We start from the raw sequence: 18,355 nt of genomic DNA, 5'->3' as shown, positions 1-18,355 counted from the left end.
GTGGGTTAACGACACCGACGAGAGACACCCCTCCACCCCCGCCATCGCTGTAGTAAGTGTCTACACTGAGGTGCTTCAGCAACACAGCTGCAGCGGGGCCACTGTAGCGTTTTAAGTGTAGATATGGCCTTAATCTGACTGCTGTCGCAAGGCATAGCAAAACTTGCAGTGATCGCTTTACCTTTGGGTCTCTATTTATTTTTTTATTAAGCTACCATAAGAGAATGCCCATTCAATACTCTGGGGGCCCTTGATAATCTTTTAAAAATATCGCAGTAATTAAACAGACTCATCATTTATCCCAGTAACAAATCAAATAACCCAGGGACAGCATAACTAGAATGAATCAGCCCCTCCACGCCATCCCCATCGGAATGCAACACCAAAGCTCGCCCGTCCTACCCACCTCCTCCTGGGCCAGGGAGAGAATGTGGGCATTGCAGGTCCCGTGATGGCTGTCACAGATCTCCGGCCGAAGTGAGATCCAAAGGTCTCATATCCACATTCCATTCCATAATCCTGTCAAACATCCATGGCTAACAAGTGCCTACTCTTGAGTCTTTACAAAAAGAAAATCATCTCCACCCCAGCTTTGCTAATGACTCCCTGCCACTGGTCTTTCTTTTCAAAAGTCCTTTAATTTTAATGCAATCCAGGGATGTACACAGAGCTCTGATTTTCCATGTTAATGGATATAAAGTGACAAAGCTAACCCCCGAAGGCCAGGTTTTTACTATTCAGTTAAAGAAAAAGGTCTGTTTTTACAGAGAGAGATTTTACTCAACTTTCTTTTGCAAGATTCTGTCCCTGAATTTGTTGTTGAGAAGTTAGGCCTTACTCCTGAAACACAGCAACCTGCTGCTCCACCCAGCTCCCCAGTGACATCAAAAGAGTCGCATGGATTCCCTTGCAGGTTGGGGCCTTCATAGGCCTAGAGATGAAGGAAGCTGTGTGATGCAGTTTTGCTGCTGTCAGCTTCTCCTGCTTTAAATGCCTTGCTGCTGCAAACAGTTATGCATGGGCTTCATTTTAAGCACACGGGTAATGGTCTTGAAGTCAGGGGGACTGCTGTGGGGCTTAAAATGAAGCATGTGCATTCCTGAATCGGGGCCTGAAGGAGACCGCCTCCTCCCAACCGAGAAGTGATGGGAGGAAAATCTGGGTTGAAAAGTTTGGAGCATGCTTTGGGAAGAAATGTTTTCCATTAAAAACAACCCAATATATACAGCTTGAAAATTGCCCACGATTTGCATAAACTAAGCACCAAAAACACAGGTATTATCGGAACCTTGTGAGCTCCTCCTCTCAAGCTCGTTTACATGGGTTGGCTCCAGTGCAGTTAGTCCGGATTCGCAGGCGCCCGCTAACAATCAGACCTCGTGTGCTTACACTGCTCTTCTGCTGGGTTTTATCTGTATAATGTTCTGCACCGAGGCTTGGGCAGCAGCGGCTACACGAGTGGGCTGGTGGTTCCTCTCTGACAGGCTAGAGGAGGCAACTTGCCCTCTGCATTCTCCAGAGAGAGGGGAGGAGGAGATTCTCTGCCGTGTACCACCCACCCTTCCTCCTCTCCCCTCCCCCACATTTCAGATCTCATGGGGGGCGAACTGCCTGCGGTTGCTTTGCTGCCCCTAAAACTGTGAACCAGCCCTGGGAAGGGGGGATCTGACGTCAAGCCCCAGAGGTGGCTTCCAGCCGGAGCTGTCAGGCAGCGTGTCAGGTATTAAAGACCCAACCAACAGCCCCAGACCCCTCCTCTTTAAAAGCCTCCGCAGGCTACACAAAGGGAGAGGGGGGCAACTCTCCTCCCCGAGCCAGGAGCACCCATCAGCTGCGCGGACTCCCCTCCGGCCCAGAGCTGGACTGAACCCGGGCGGGGACATGAAACCGACGAGGAAAAGTAAGTCTGGGAAGTTGAGTGTCTTTCGGGAAAACTTTGTGCTTGGCGAAGCGTGGCTTGCCCATCCGGCTCCCATGTACTGGTTGCCGGGGGGGGGGGGCAGCAACCCCCCCCCCCCATCCTCGTGGTTTGGAGGAAGCCACCAAACTCTGCAGAAACTCCTGTATCGCCCTGAAAAGAAAAGGCACTGGGGGGAGAGGAGGGGAAAAAATACCTTCAAAGCACTGAACTATGGAGAGCGGGGAGGGGGGAGGAATCTTTTGTTTGATCACACTTCTTGCAACATTTCAGGAGGACCAGCAAACCCGACCGCATGCCTCCCCCTGCCTTGCTTTCCCCCGAATGAATGATCCTCTTGCACACACCCCCCCTTCCAGGAAAAAAACCACCAGGGTATTTTTTCCTCTTTGCGGATTTTTTATCCCCTCTGGATCTCCAAATCTCTCGCCCCAGCCCCGTCTTAACTCAGCAATCCATGTTTGCGGGGAATTTTTGTTGTTTGCTGAGCTTGTAAAGTGACAGCTGGGGGGGTGTTGGAGAAAGGGGGGGTGGAGGTTAGGTGGTGTGTGTGTGTGGGGGGGGGGAAACCGCGCAAGTTCCTGTTTCTTTTGGAACAAAGAGAACTCTGTCTAGGCATCTGTCACTCCGGGAAAGAGACAGAGAAACTTTCTCCGTGTCTCTCTGCCTCGCCCTCCGAGCTCTGCTCCCCTCTGGGCGTGTTTTTTTGGTTTTTTGGGGGGGAATCCCCCCCTTTTTTTTTACCGAGGGAGGGGTGCAGCTGGACCCGGGGGAGCCCCTCCCCATGCCATGGAAGGGCCGAGGAGAAAGAGGAGGTCTGGGGGTAAGATCGCAGATGTAACAGGCAGAAAACATGGAGTCCCAGTTTGTTTTGTGTGTGTGTGTGTGTGTGTGTGAGAGAGGCAGGGATTTAAAGAAAGGGGGAATTCCCCGCCCCCCGCCTTGCACCCGGATTCAACCCGCAACTTTCCAAACTAGCCAGCCCCCTCCCCGCACCCAGAGCTGGGGGTTCGTTTATAAACTCAGGTTTTGAAGAAAAAGGGGGATTTGATTTTGCTTTGGCTGCTTTTTTTGGTCTCTTACCCAGAGGGGGAACTTTACTTGGGACACGTGATTTCTCCTTTTTGTGTGTGTCTCTTTCTTTTGAATCCAAGCGGAGGAGAGAAGTTTCTGGGGGGGGGTCTGAAGGGTCTCGCCGGTCGGGAGCTGCCCGGGCTGGTGTGTCCACTCGCACTCCCTTTGTGCGGGGGCGCGGCCGCTGGCTGGAGAAGATGTTGGACTTTTGGAAACCCGGCTTTGCAGAGTGTTTGGGGTTTTGCATGTGGAGGGGCTGGGCAGAACTTAGATCAAACCAGCGTGTTTTAAATCTGCTACTGCGATTAACCCCCCGCCCCCCTGGGTGTTTTGGATTTCTCCTCGGGCTGGGTCGCGCTTCCCCGGGGCAGCTCAGGGCCAAAGGGAACCAGCAGACCCTCCTCCATCCCGGCTCAGTTACAGAGCGCCTTGAAGCGGAGCACAGCAGAGGGCCTCTCTGTCTCTCACGTAGCCAGCAGCTCCCCGTGGTCCCTGGGCCACTCAGGGCTGCAGGCAGGAGCCGGCCAGGGATCCATTTGCTTTTCCAATTAGGGAGACAGCTTTGCCATTTTCTCCTCTTGAAGGGAGGAAGGGGCTTGCATGGCAGTGGACTTGAATCTGCTTTGTGGTGTGCGTGCGTGTTGGGGAGCAGAGAGCAGCGCCGCGGTTTTGAATGCCATCTCCAGACCAACTCTGCCACATGGCCGGGAAGGGTAATGAGCTAACTGGAGGAATCAACCTTAGGGCAGTTTGAATTTTGCCCATTGGGTTGTGTATCAATTAACGAAGATGTCTGCAGCTGCACGGGGGAGGGAGAGTAGCAAATGAGCTTGGAGACTTTTTTTTGTTTAAAGCAAACCAAGAAATGACTTTGAGCGTTCTCATGTCTGCGCTCTGCCGAGGGCTAACACGCTCAGGGGGTGACAATGGGCTTCTGTAAACACTTTGCAGGGTAGGCAGAGGGGTTTAGATTTATATTCAAAGTCTTACCTCGAATTATATGCAAGATCAAAGGGTATTTCTTCTAACTGCTGTCACAACTTTGAATTGTGAGGCTGACTAACACAAGTTTGGCACATTCCTTGGAGTCCAGACACTCATAATGCATGGTTGGCTTTGTGTTGTTTTCTTAAAGCGGCCAGTGCTGGGCCCTGATCCTGCAAAAGTTTACAGGTGTGCTTAACTCCTTAATACACTGAGTTGTTCCAGGGGAATGGGAGTGTTAAGCCCATGCTTAGCTTGAAGCACGTGAAATCTGCAGGATCAGGGCCTTGGGGACTAATGTTAGGCTTCTGAACAAATGGTCTGTTGTACAGAGCACCCTGTAACTTCTGTTTATTTCACATTTTGGCCTCTAAGGGGGTTATATTATAAATGTGAACCGGTTACTGTGGGGAATACAAGGCAATAAACCCCTCTAAAGGAGGAGATGGCGGTGCAGTGCCTTTGAGTTGCTGTTTGGGGTCTGCATGGGACTAGATTGAACATGATGGCTTCATCTTGATCTTTGAGCCACTCTCAAGGTTGGGCTTCTGCCCAAAACAGGGCTCAGCTGAGGGACTGCTTGTTAATTTAACCCCTTTGCATCAGGCCAGTCACAAAATGGAATGCGGCATAACCTGTGCCTTGTTTTGTTTTCCCTCTGCTAGGCTTTAACCAGGAGCGGTCTGCAGGCAGCTCCACCATGTCAGACAGTGACCTCGGAGAAGATGATGGGACTGCCTCTCTGGACCTGTTGCAGTCGAATAAGAGGAAAAGAAGGGGGAACCTCCCGAAGGAATCGGTGAAGATCCTCCGAGACTGGCTGTATGAGCATAGGTTCAATGCATATCCATCTGAGCAAGAGAAACTCAGTCTGTCTGGACAGACCAACCTCTCTGTGCTGCAGGTGAGAGCTTCTCTCAACCTTTCCTATCCCCCCAAGAGGATGTATTTCTGGTGACCGGAGGGGGTTTAAATGCATGGCACATGGGGGTTGGGACCTGGCCCTGCCTAAAAATATTTGGCAGAAAAGTGCTTTGCATTTGTATTGTGCAAGGAGAACTCGTTTGAAGATCTCCAAGAGCATTGCGTACTCTAATGCTTTAAACGTGGCACCACTCCCGTGAGACAGGTTGTAGGTATTGGGGGGGGGGGGGCATTTTACGGCAGTAAACTGAGGCAGAGAGGTTAAGCAGCAAAGCTATTTTTACATGTACAGCACCTTTCCTCCTGAAAGACCCCAGAGTGATCCATAACCCCAACACCTGCTGCCCAGTTCTGTGGCAGTGGAGTGCAACCACAATGCAAAACTGTAAGGGGGGCGGGGTTGGCCTTTTGGACAGGGTGTAACCTCTACTCTTACAAAAATTGTCTTGGGGTCTTATTCCTATTTGTTTATAAGGTTTTTCTAGTGAGTGCTACTGGACTATTGCTCTCATGAGTGCTAAGTTAAAGGGCAGATGCTGCTACCTGTACTCCTATCAAATAGTGCCTTTGAAAAATTGCTGGATTTACTAGAGGAGACAGGTGAAATGTGATTAGACTTTAGTTGCAGCAGCAGCTCCACTGGAGGGTTGTGCAGTGACCCCCACTCACACCTGGTCTGAATCTGAACCCACTGCATTAGAAGAGGGTGCAGCACAGCTGGGGAGTTACTGTGGGCAGAGTGCTACTCCAGAGACTCGGATATCAGAATGAGTGTGATGGTTTTGTCCCAGTAACCTAGTCTGGGGAAGCTGGCATGGGGAGCAGCAGCATCCCAGAGCAATTCTCCATCCATCTGTGCAAGGCTGGAAGATTACGATGCCTCTTTTTGAATGTGGGCTGTGCCAGGGGGACCCATGCCTTGGTCACTCCCGCAGGGTCACTGCAGAGTGATTCACATGAGGCACATCTGAAGGCAAATGTTGGCTAGTGCAGGAGGAGGCTGGGGCATTAATGCCTCTTCTGCACTCAGCACTGATTTCTTAGCCATCTTGGGGTGCAGTTCAAGGTGCTGGGTTTGACTGGGTCCCTCCCTGTTTCCTGTCTCCCTGTGTGGTATGATGGCAATTGAGATCAGCTAAGGCATGCTAGCTGCCAGCCCCCAAACTTAAATGGGATGGGGCTGTAGATGGGGAGGGGCCCCAATCCTGTGATCCAACAGAGCTAAAGCCCATTGCTGGGTGATATTTAAGCACATTCAGGGCTGACCTGTCTCTGTGGGGCTCTTTCGCCCCACACTTTCCTTTTCTTGCCGTGGAACTCCAGCTCGGACATGTCCCAGCATCATGAGTATTCTCTGGACTGTGATGCTCTGAGAGACTTCCCTCTTCTTGCCCCCTGGAAGTCTTGATTTGTGCGTTCTGTGGCAAACCATATCCCTACCGGTGGGGGTGGGGAGGGGGCATTCTGCAAGGTGAGTTTGAGTGCTGCTAGATTGTGGGATGTGCCCACTCCAGCCCTGTCAGTTTGGCCTCTCTAGAGATGTCCTGACAGCACCCGGCTCAGCAGGGTCTGGGTGGTGAGGGGCTCTGGGAAGGATCACTCTGTTGGGGCAGAGGCTGAGCTGGCTGCAGCTTCCGTATGCCAGGCCCAGAGAGGCTGGCCTGTGCTACAACCAGTGGTGGACGCAGGTTCTTCCCCCCCCCACCTTCCCTTACCTGTGCTGCAGGATGAGCAGCAGACTACAGGACATTCTGACATGCGAAGCTGCCTATACCCCAATTATGCTGGGGAACACCCCTCCCCTCGCGAATGGTGCGGTCCTAGTCATACCCCTCCCGTTGTGTGGAGAATACTCTTGATCACAGCAGGAGTTGTACTGCTAGGTCCTCCCTCCAGCCACGCCACCCCCCCACCCCAACCCTGTAGGACAAAGAGAGAAGAAACCAAAGGATGGTGATGGGGGTTTTCCTTGTAATGTGGACAGAGTGTAAGTCCCCCACCAGGAATCTGGCCAGTGTGCTGGCCTTCAATATCCCAACTCTGGTGAAAAGCGCTGGGGATCCTTCATGGCAGCAAGTGATGATTAACTGTGATTTTTGCAGAGTATTTTGAAGATGGCATCTCCAGTAGCATAGGGCTCCTTGGAGCCAGTGTACTGGTGCTGGCTTAGAGGAAAAGTGCCACCTGCCAAATAGCCCCCACTCCTTCTGTAGTGCTCTGGTCTTCCTTCCATGTCTCCCAGCTACTTGCCGATAAGGCCTGACCCTGCCGAAGTGGAAGATCAGAAGCCAAGATTATGCTGTTAAGCTCTGTCTTGCTGCTGTTCCTATAAAGACTCGGCTAATATTATTTGTTTTAAGAAAGAAAAGGAGGACTTGTGGCACCTTAGAGACTAACCAATTTATTTGAGCATAAGCTTTCGTGAGCCACAGCCCCACTTCATCGGATGCAAGTGAGCTGTGGCTCACGAAAGCTTATGCTCAAATAAATTGGTTAGTCTCTAAGGTGCCACAAGTCCTCCTTTTCTTTTTGCGAATACAGACTAACATGGCTGTTACTCTGAAACCTGTCATTATTTGTTTTCTGTCTCACTTACAACTTGCTGGCGAACAGAACCTAGAAGTTCAAGGTTCTCAAGTCTGAAAGGTGATTTTTGTTGTTGCTGGTTGTTTTTTATTCTTATTTAAAAACTGAAAGGCCAGATTTTTCAAATAAACCAGGTGCCAGTTATCACCTAATTTCAGGGCACGGTCACGTGACTGGATGTCCTAACTGTACATTTGGATGTGCACAGTGACTTGCTTTGCACATGCACTTGTGATAATTGTGTAGGCAGCTTGTGCACAACACTTGGACAATCTGGCCGTGTATTTTGTTACGGCTGACTGACCCACCCCCCCACCCCCCAGCAGCAGGGCAGACATACACTCAGCATGTGACTCTCTCTAAACTTGTCTTCCCTTTCATTTTGGGAACGCTGCAGCTGCTCTGGTGATGCTAGAGAGCTATGGAGCTGGCTCAGTGGTGCTTGGGCCAGTGGCTATCCATTATCTGGTGCAGACAAAGTTGATGATAAGTTTGGGATGTAGGCATAATAATAATACAAAGGGTATCAAATAGTGCATAAGTGCCCCAAAGCAGTGCCTTGTGTACTAACATTGTCACTTCCAGTGGCTCTTCTTCCCCCAGCCTTCCATGGCGGGGGGAGCTCTGAGGTAGCACCCGTCACATCGTGGTGTGATGGCAGTGACTCAGGGTGTGGGGAGGATCTGAGCAAACCTCTCTCTTTGCAATCACAGAGAAAACGAAATGTACTAAGCCCTGAATGCACCCCAGAGGTGGCATTGGAGGTTCAGACTTGACATTTCCATTTGAACCGCTGCCAGTCGCCCAGGCTCTTAGAGTCTCTTAAAAATCGGGTTAAGTACCAGCCACCACCCAGTCCAGTGCATGTGATTATATATTTCTGTCCACCATCTCTCAGAGCAGGGGGCCAGTGGCTGGCAGACAAGGAATGTGAGAGCAGCAGTGCTCGGTCTCCAGGGAAACCAGGAAGCCATGTATCTCAACTTTTTGCAAAGTAGATAAGACTCTTGTGCCTGGTCCCAGGAAACCTGCAGATTCAACAAAAGCTTTGTTGCCTGTGAGTTTGAAATTGACTTAACACCCCCCACCGGCTCCTTCCTTACCCATCCCCCAAACAAACAAACAAATCTAGAGGAACCCAACAGGCCTACTCCATAGAAGTGTGTGTGTGTACACACACCCCAGCCATCCATAATGGGGCCTGATTCTGAGAGGTACTGAGCACTTGTAACTCCCAGGGACCTCAGTGGGAGCTCTTGCTTTTGGCTTGTCTGGGGCCAGTAGTGTGAAGTGCTGAAACCGTCAGTGATTGCCAAGCTCCCACCTCTCTGTGTGCTGTAATGGTGAATAGCAAAAGAACTGGTGCTAGGGAAACCACTGGCCTTACTTAAAAATAAGCTGGGGGTTACCCTTTAAAGGGGAACGGGGTAGTTAAGGTTGGTCCCTGCGTTAGCTGGTTAGTTACAAAACCTACTGGATACTAATGCTTGCTTGAAGTGTGTTTTGTCTAATCCAAGCCATGCTGTATGGCAGGGGTCCCCAAAGCGCTGTCCGCCGGGCATTTTTGTGCACCTGCAGGACACCCCGCTGCCAAGTGTGGCTGCCAGAGAACCCCCCGGTGGCATTTCAGAGGTGATGCATCTTAATTGGCTGCGGCATTTTGGCACCCGCCACAGTCTTCTGGGAATACCAATGTGCTATTCCCACTAGAAAGGTTGGGGACCACTGCTGTATGGTGTGAATCCAGGCACACCACAGCCTAGTGCCAGTGTCCAACACACAGAGGGCAGCTGACTAGAAACCGAACATAACCACTCTAATTACCTTGTTAGGGGTCAGATCCTCAGCTGCTGTTACTTAGCAGAGCCCCAGTGATCTCAGAAGAGTGCTGTAGATTTACGTCAGCTGAGGATCTGGCCCTAATCTGTTGCCTGCAATTATCCTGGTAAAGCAGAGAGAAAACTCCCCTCTCTAGTTGTGTTATCCACACTGAGTTATATGTATAAAGGAAAACAAACAAGATGAATGGTACAAAGTCAATAGGTTTTTGGTATTTTTTTATTTAAAGGCTTTTTCTGTTGAATACTCTACATCATTGCTTATAGCCTTTAAGAAGTGTGGGTGTTAAATGATGGGTCCCAGTCCTGCTATGACTTAAGTGGGAGCACAGGATAGGATGGGGCCTATGATTTTTGTGACAGTGCCCCTTTAAGAAAATCAGACTAGAATCTAGAGACATTGTCTGATCCTTGAAGCCTTCCACATGCAGAACTTCAGAGAGAGCTCTCACACAGCTTGCAAGATTAGGGCCTGTGTGGCATGAAATAGTGACTTTTGTAAAAGTGTCAGATGCAAACTATTGTCTGAAAGTCACAAAAAAACAGAGCTCTTGATAATAGTGATCCAAGTTGCAGTAACTTTTCTGTCCTTGGCGGTATATTTTGCACAGCTGTTGATTCGGAAGAGATCAGTCATTTTGCTTCATACTCTTCTAATTGCTTTCTATGTAGAACACAGTGATTTTCATCTAGCTTTTTATTGTTTTAGATCTTGATATACATTGCAGAGCAAATTGAATAAATGGCAGCTGCATTTCCAAGGGGCTTGCAAACATCTACCCATGAGCCTTGCTCAGTTAGTGCACATATTTTTGAATGCTCCTTTGAGAGTTTGACCATAATTCTGCTGGTTGGCAAAATAAATGGTAATATGTTAGTACCACTTTTATAGTGCACTGTAGTATTAATTAGATCAAGGGTGGAAAGGGCCATCTTTCTGTAAAGAAATGGAAACCCTAAATAGCAAACAAATCCTTACTACTTCTTCTTAGCTGTAGAGTTGCTATGCACAGTTAACAGCCTCTGCACTTCACCCCAGAGATGGCCATATTTCAGTGGTCCGTGTGAAATGATTCCTACATATATACATTTTGAGAAGTGTGCTGGGATGAAAGGCATCGTATAAATAGACTTGCCAGAATTCAAGTTTTATGGTAATATGGTAATATGATAATATCGGTTTGTTTTTAAGAACTCTGATCTATTTAAATCTTCACAACGATGGGAAATATGGGGGGGAGACAATTATTCATTGATTGTCGACATTGAGATTGAAAAAGTTAAAGCTTTATAACTGTTAAAAGCCACATTGTCAACATTGTATTAGCAGGCGAGTCTTGGATTGTGATTGCCCTAACAGCAGTCATGTGGAGGAGTGTCTCTTCCATGCCTGAGTGTTGCTGACCTGCATCCAGGCGGGCAAGAATGTTACACTAATCTGCCTGTGTTTGTTTAACAAAGTCCTTGCATTACATGAGGGAAATCTGTCTCCGGATCTGGGATGTATGGGCCCATTGAGCTAGAGTGAGTCTTATGGCAGGAGTTGGCCATGTACAAATGCTGCATCCTCTACTTCCTATCCATCCTTCTGATCAGATCTGGAGCAAGGGAAAGCATGTTAGGCGTCTTGGAAGACTCCCTTTCAGCTTTGCCCTGGGTTGACTGGGTAGTATGTCAGAGTAGGAGACGTGTTCAGGTGACAAGGACACAGCTGGTCTTTTGGGCCAAACCAGTTGGACCTTACTGCCCCCCTCCTCCTGCTTATTTTGAAGAGGGACATACAGGAAAACTTGTGCAATCTGATTACTGCAGTGAGTGGTTCTCCCAGAATGGTTCAAATGACCTTTGTTCTTACAGGTTTCAGAATGACATGGTTTGCTAAGGGCCAATTGGCATGGATGGCAAAGCTCTCATTGGCTTTGGGAGCAGGACTGGACCCTTGAGCCTCTCCCCACAGTGGGCTCAGAGCCATGTTAGCTGCAGCCATCCTGAACCATTCTTGTCAGCAGGGCTCTAGCTTTGTCTGAGGCAGGGCTACAAGTGTTATAACCGTGTCCTGAATCGCTGCTGTAGAGTTATTGACGGAGGTTAGTCTGCAGCTCAGCCTGTATCAAAGTTTTGCCATGAGCCAGAGTGTAACATGGTCTTTGTGGGGGGGAACCCTAAATCCCTGCCCCTGAGGCAGCAGAGTAACAGCACAAAGAGGCACAGCCTCCCATCTGCTAGGCCAGCTGTGCACGGAGCTGGCCCAGGCCCCAAAGTGGGCTATGCTGGCCAGGAAACAGGTGAATCAGCTCCCCTGAGCAGCCTGGGCCCCCTGGAGCGCTGGCTCCACCTCAGACCTGCCTGGGCCATCAGCAACTCGAAGGGAAGGAGGGCAGATGGCAGCAGCTCAGCCTGCCCTCCCTGAGGGTAGTGCTGAAGGGAAGTTTACACCTCTCTGCTTGAGTTGGGGGAAGTGAAGGATAGGGAGGTGTCATGGCTCTGGCCAGAGGGCAGCCACATCCCTGTCATGGCTGTTCTCTTTCCCTCCGCAAAGAGGCGTTCTTGTCCTGCCTGGCTCCGTGGTGCCTTGGCCTCTCACCCGCAGGACTGCACTGTCAGACGACCTGACTGAGCTGTGTTTTGTCTCCCCAGATCTGTAACTGGTTCATCAATGCCCGGCGACGGCTCCTCCCCGACATGCTGCGCAAGGACGGCAAGGACCCCAACCAGTTCACCATCTCTCGCCGAGGGGGCAAGACCGCAGACGTGGCCCTGCCCCGTGGGGCTGCCACAGGCTCTGGGGGGCCGGTGATGCCTCCTGGGGCTCCTGCTACGGCTGCCACCACCCCCAAGGTGATGTCCATGTCTGTCTGCCCGCAGGTGATCTGCTCCTCCACGCAGCCGCTGGCCAGCAGCCTGACCGTGGTGAGCTCCCATGGGGCTGAGCAGGAGAAGCAGGCTCCCTTCCCCAGGACGGAGCCGGACCTCCACCCCAAGCCTCAGCTGAGCACAAGCAGCACCATGGCGCTGCTGGCCAGGACGGACGCGGCCAGCCCCACCAGCGGACTCTTTAACACCCCGCCCCCCACGCCGCCCGAGCTCTTCGGAGAGGACTTCAGCAGCTTCCAGCTGCTGGTGGAGGTGGCTCTGCAGAAGGCGGCTGAGCTGGAATCGCAGCGGCAGAATGGGCAGCTGCCCCCGTTATGGCACACGGAGCCCCAGGCTGCCCCAGTCTCCAAGTAACCTGCTCTGTGCTGGCTCCAGCTGGGTCTGCCCACCCTTCCTGTCTTCTAGGGTTCTGTCGGGTTTGGCCTCTGCCGGCTGAAGGTGTGTTTTTTTTGTTTTGTTTTGTTTTTTTCCCCCTATTGTTTTTCTCAGCAATGAAGATCCTCATCCCAGACATTATACGTCCTTCTCCCACCAGGAGGGAACCCAAGGAGCCTGACGGCATTCGGACCTCCGCAAAGCAGCCCTTGTGGACTGCAGTATCTTCATCTGGGGGGACACATGACCCTTCTCATTGTCACGGTGTTCGGAAGCTGTCAAGCATCCCTTGCACCTTTGATTCCACCCTGGGTTTCTTATATCATGCTGGTGACATCACCTCTCTTCAGGTGCCTAAAGGAGGGAGGCCTGGCTCCTTGGAAGGATCTTAGTGGCTGATGTGGAGCGAGAGCTTTGTAGCTGGCTGACCTCTTACTAGATGACTATTTTGCTGTGTAAAACCTGCTGACTTTATGGGAGAAAAACAGACGAAGTGTCCAGCCAAAACTACATCTAAAGGGGAGAGAAACCATCTGGGTTTTGAACACCCAGGAGGAAAAGACTTTCCCCTAAACCTCTCTGGCCCACTTCTTTGTTTCTGCCTTGTATATATTTTGTGAACGGAGAGTTTAGTCGCAGAGCCTTGAGCAGCCCTGGAGAGCCTGTGGAAAGGCAAAGATCAAAGTAACTGGAAAACTTAAATCTGTGGCTTTTTTTTTTTTTCCATTGAAACAAACAAAAACCCCTAATGTTGTTGTTGCCAGTAAAATCTCTGAGGTGCTGTTCAGCAATCTTATATGCTGAAAACATTTCTTGATTGACTCTTTTTCCTTTGGGAAACACTTCACCGTTTCTCGTGCATTCCTGCTGAAGATGTGCACTTCCTATCATGGGAGGAAGACAGGAATGTACTGATGTCCTGGGAGGATACCGACCAAGAGCAGAGGAAAGGGCATTTGAATGGGGTTGGAGATTAATCTTGACTGTGAAATAACTTGTACTTTTTTTTTCTTTTATAAATACCCTCTTTCCAGCAGAAGAGGGAATCTTTGTGGGCGTGGACTGCCTGCTTGTTCTCTTGCTGTTGTAACATTCGCAGCCTGCATGAGGCATTCCCTGGAAAGCAGAGTCTTGGTGAAGCTAGTGATGTACTAACAACAAACTGCCTACGTGCAGGTTGGAAATCGCTTTCATCGTGCTGAATGTAGTTCCCTCCATACTGGTGAAGCAATGGTGACCTCCCGTGGCCAGCTGGCTTGTTGCGCAGAGCAGGGTCTCTCGTGCGCTTTGAGCCTGCAATCTCTTCTGTGGCCACAACCACAAAAGCAAAACAAAAATCCTACGTAGCCCTGTGAATAGTTGCAGTTGCCAACGGGAGTATAGGGTTGGGGGTGGGGTGGGGTGGTGTGGGCCACAACCTGCACGCGGAGCAGTTATGAATCCAAATAGCTGTGAGTTACAGGCCATGCACCTTTCATTTGAATTGTAACTCTTGGAGCCTGCAGAAATGGGAACAACATGGGTTGAATGAACATCCCCGTGTTTAATATTGCTGTTTCACTGTAAATGTAAGTTAAATAGCGATATATACGTACCTATATATCTATCTTGAGAAACACTAATCCTAGGTTGTTAGCCTAATTATTATGTTGCATGAATAGTGATGTTAATGTCAGCAGGATACGACTGGCATCCGTGCCTGATGCTCATGCAGATGGGAACTTGTGGGCAGTGGAAGGAGAGCAGTACATTGTGGGATTTGGGGCGATAAAGGGAAAAGTGGTGGCTTATCAGGGAATTCCCCCCCCACACACATCTTTTTAAATAACCTTTTGCTTAGACCAAAATGGGGCCATGAGAAGGAGCAATGCAACTTGTAGCAGTTGGGAGAAATCCCTTCCCATGTCCTGTAGATAAGTCAAGAGATCTGACTTCCTGTTACCCTACACCGTGTGTGCGGTCCTTAACAGTGGGTATAAGATGTTCCCATTCTGGTTTGATTAGTGTCTCACACCCACTGTGTGCTGGTACAAAGGACCACACGTGGTGCAGGGCAGGGAAAGCACCCTGACTCTGTCCTGACAGATTCCTTTCCCAGAGGAGGTAATGCTGCAGTGCTCCAGGCAGCTGCCCAGCCTGGGTTTCTATTCATAGTGATGTTCCCTGCAGAGCTGTGTGGTGTTGGGGGTTGGTTTTTTTTGTTTTTTTTTTTTTTAGGAACAAAAGTGATCAATTTAGGCTTTTTTTTTTTTTTCTCTCTCTTCTACTCTTTCCCCCTTCTTTCCCCCCGTGCCCGTCCCATCTGTTCCTGGATGGAGGATGCGAACCTTGCTTTGCTCACAATCTCCTGGCCATCCTAGAAGGGAAAGGCTTTACCATTGGCTTCTTGGGGGGGGGGGGGGTGGAGAGTTCTCACCTTCTTGTTTTCCTTCCTCTCTGCCCCATTCTAGAGGATCAAACTTCCTGGGACTGGGCTGAGAAGCATTGGGGCTGGTGTATATAATAGAAGGGGGGCGGGGGGGGGAAGAGAACTGCAATTCCCATAATGCACTGCTCCATCCAGCATGGGCACCACACAGCGGTATCCTGTTTGGCATCTTGATGGTGAAGCCCCTCCTGGTTGGGCTTGGATGTTTGTGGAGATTGAAGCAACAAAGGGGAGGGAAGAATCCTCTGAATGAAATTTATGGAGCAAAAAACTACTGTAAATAACTTTTTGGGTTTTCTTGTTAAATAAAGGTGTTTTTTTAAAAAAAAAAATACATAATGGGTGTGCTGTGTCTTGTTTTCTAGGTTTCTAGCCGCTTATTAAATCCAGTATTTATAAATCAGGGCTAAGGGTAGGCCAGGTGATCCAAAATCTTGTGCTGAACTGCTGCAACTTTAACAAGCAGGATTCAGGGTTAAAATGCAGCTCAGATCTGAAAAGTAACCTAATAAAATGGGCATTGGTTCATATTATCCTCTGTCTTCCATATCAAATGTCCTGAATTTGCACCATTCTAACTGCCAGGCCTGCATGCTTCTCCTGGGAGGTGAGCTGGCTTCTTTCCTGGCCTCATTGCCATGGTGGGAAAAGGTCTGGCAGGGGGCCCGTCTTGCTCTTGGTAAGCCTGGTAGAAACCTGTTGCCTCCATTGCTGAAGTAGGAGCCAAAGTGATTAGCTTGCTCGCCTGTGGCTGTGTCCGCTCTCATAGCTAAAGCTGGCAGACCGCGCCCGCCCCCAGGCCCTTGGCAGCTGGGGGTAAGAGGGTTCTATTGTTTGTCGCTCTGCTGTGGCTCTGAATGGCACATGAAGCTACTGGGGGCCAGGAAAAGGGCCTAAAGCGAGCTGAACCTGTGAGTCACTGTGACAATATCATTATCCAGCTTCCTCCAACCCCAGCAACCTCTCTCTGCCCCAGGAACTCCAGGGCTGGGGCCTGGTAGAGAGAGAGGAGAAACAGGCAGTGAGGGCATGCATAGAGCTGCCCTTTTTCCATTCTCCTGCGCAATATCCCAGGTCCCCACTTGCCTTAGAACGCTGCCCACTAGGTCCAGGACAGGGAAGCAGGGCCAGCACTGTTGCTGCTGGAAGATGCCATCTTGGCCCCACAGGGATTGGACCTGGATGTGGCTGGGGTGTAGCCTCAGCCCCCATGCTGGCAGAAATGCAGCACTACAGCCTCCCACTGAGACAAAAGGGAAATGGTAACAACCTAGCTAGGGTTGGGGTTCTCTTTTCTCTGCTTCCCCCTTTCTGGATGGATGAAGGGGGTTTCCCTTGGCTTTCAGTTACCTGGAACTGACTGATGCCTGGGCCAAGGTCAACTGGCTTATAAATACACACCTCCACCGCAGGTGTGAGCTCCTACCTGGATAATCTGCCTAGGGGCTTATAGTGAATGCACCCTGATTCATCACCTGGACTGCTGCAGAGTGATTTAATCGGTCTTGTTTCTAAGGTAGCTGTGAACCAGCCTATTGTGCATATAACAGCATCCATCCTTCTGTCCTGTGCTGAACTAACAGTAGTGTATAACCCTGGGTTCTGCCCTACATACCTGCCTTGTGCTCCCCGTAGCTCTGTTAGTTCTGGCTGTTCTGGGTCCAGGGCAGATGTGGACAGAGACGGGTGCTTCCCCCTGGAATCTAGTAATCAGCACGTGATCATTTTGTTTCTCTCCATCAGCCACAGCCTAAAGGGCTTTTCTCCAGTGGGGAAGAGGCACCTCCCTCAGCCTGAAATTAAGAGACAGCAGCATTGACTTTTAGGGCTTGGCTATACAGGGACAGTTGGGACACTTATGCTGATTTAACTAAAGGCATGACGTTAAAGAAGATTAGTTAAATCCCTGTGTGGATGCTCTGATTCAGAATTAAACTGATCTTAATTCAGTTCAGTTTAAGGATTCTTAAAAATCACTAATAATACCTAGGGGTAGCATTGGGGGTAGAGGTTGGGGGGATTCTAGGAGGCTTGTGGGGGCAGAGGCAATGAACGCTTCCAGGGGGAGGGAACTATGTAGCAGATAGGCCAGGGGGGCTCTCCCCACTGGCTCAACATCCCCAAGGTCCTGCAGGAGCAGCATTTTTGATACCCTGGCTGTGATCCAATGCTGGAGCTGAGCGGGCCCTGGAGAGAGATGGCAGTAATAAAGATGGCATGGCGGTGAGTGGAAAGGAAGAGGCGAGAGGACTGAGCACCAGAAGCTGGGGCAGGGGCAAAGGCAGGGCCAGCAGCACTAATTCACCCAGGGATGCAGTCTGGAGCTGAGCTTATGGCTGGGGGCAGAGGCGGCTCTGGGGCAGGACAGAGGAGGAGAAGGACCTGCTGCCTAGGCAGCGATAGCAGGGGGGAAATGATGAACATGTCAGGAATTAAACAAGGCAGAATGGCAGGCTCAGGGCACAGGGTCATGAGGTGCGCCTCTTCTTCCTGACCCCCACTGCACCAGGCTTTCCCTGGCTTTAGCCCCTGGAGCCTGGCAGATGTGTTGGCTGGAATGATCTTTCCAGCCGGGGGTGACTTAGCTGTAGGCCTGTAGGGACTGCTTTCTACCGACATGTCACACCCTGCTCTATACAGCCCCAGAGCATGGGATACAAGCAGCTACATAAGGCAGGGAGGTGTGTAAAAGGCATCCTACAGCCTACCTGCAGACATCTACTGCTCACTTACCCCCACTCCCATGGCAGTGGCTTCTCCCACTAAAGTGAGGCTATCTGTACTGCTGCTTGGAAAACTAGTACCTAATGGTAGGATGACAAATGGGAATGAGGCTATGGAGCTAGATATTACCACATCCGCAGTAGAAGCCAAACTTGAACAGCTTAATGGGACTAAATTGGCGGGGGTGGAGGTCAGATAATCTTCATCCAAGAATATTAAAGGAACTGGCACATGAAAATTGCACGCCCATTAGCAAGAATTTTTAATGAATCTGTAAAGGGGTTGTACTGTATGACTGGAGAATTGCTAACATAGTTCCTATTTTTAAGAAAGGGAAAAAAAAGTGATCCAGGTAACTACAGGCCTGTTAGTTTGACATCTGTAGTATGCAAGATCTTGGAAAAAAAATTGAAGGAGAAAGTAATTAAGGCCATTGAGGTCAATGGTAATTGGGACAAAATACAACATGGTTTTACAAAAGGTAGATTGTGCCAAATCAACCTGATCGCCTTCTTTGGGAAAGTAACAGATTTTTCAGACAAAGGAAATGCAGTGGATCTAATTTACTGTGATTTCAGTAAGGCATTTGATACAGTTCCACATGGGGAATTATTAGCTAAATTGGAATAG

At 50.0% G+C, this 18,355-nt stretch overlaps 1 protein-coding gene across 5 annotated transcripts; it reads left to right on the top strand.

The window, feature by feature from the left end:
• The first annotated feature begins 1,601 nt into the window (after window positions 1-1,601).
• On the top strand, window positions 1,602-15,324 carry TGIF2 (TGFB induced factor homeobox 2). 5 transcript variants are annotated; one of them, XM_084646474.1, is made up of 3 exons: window positions 1,602-1,720; window positions 4,642-4,880; window positions 11,962-15,324. In XM_084646474.1, exons 2-3 carry the CDS (start codon window positions 4,677-4,679, stop codon window positions 12,550-12,552), a joined length of 795 nt encoding a protein of 264 aa, XP_084502600.1. In that variant the 5' UTR covers window positions 1,602-1,720; window positions 4,642-4,676; the 3' UTR covers window positions 12,553-15,324. The 5 variants fall into 5 exon arrangements, with proteins under 5 accessions (XP_084502600.1, XP_084502599.1, XP_084502601.1 ...); XM_084646473.1 differs by having other exon boundaries at window positions 1,605-1,900; XM_084646475.1 differs by lacking the exon at window positions 1,602-1,720 and adding an exon at window positions 2,137-2,293.
• The last annotated feature ends 3,031 nt before the right edge of the window (window positions 15,325-18,355 follow it).

This window comes from Lepidochelys olivacea (assembly GCF_965140295.1).
Source record: "Lepidochelys olivacea isolate rLepOli2 genome assembly, chromosome: 13".
Lineage (NCBI taxonomy): Eukaryota > Metazoa > Chordata > Testudines > Cheloniidae > Lepidochelys > Lepidochelys olivacea.
Note: the sequence above shows the minus strand (reverse complement) of the source record. Positions and strands in the feature narration are given on the sequence as shown.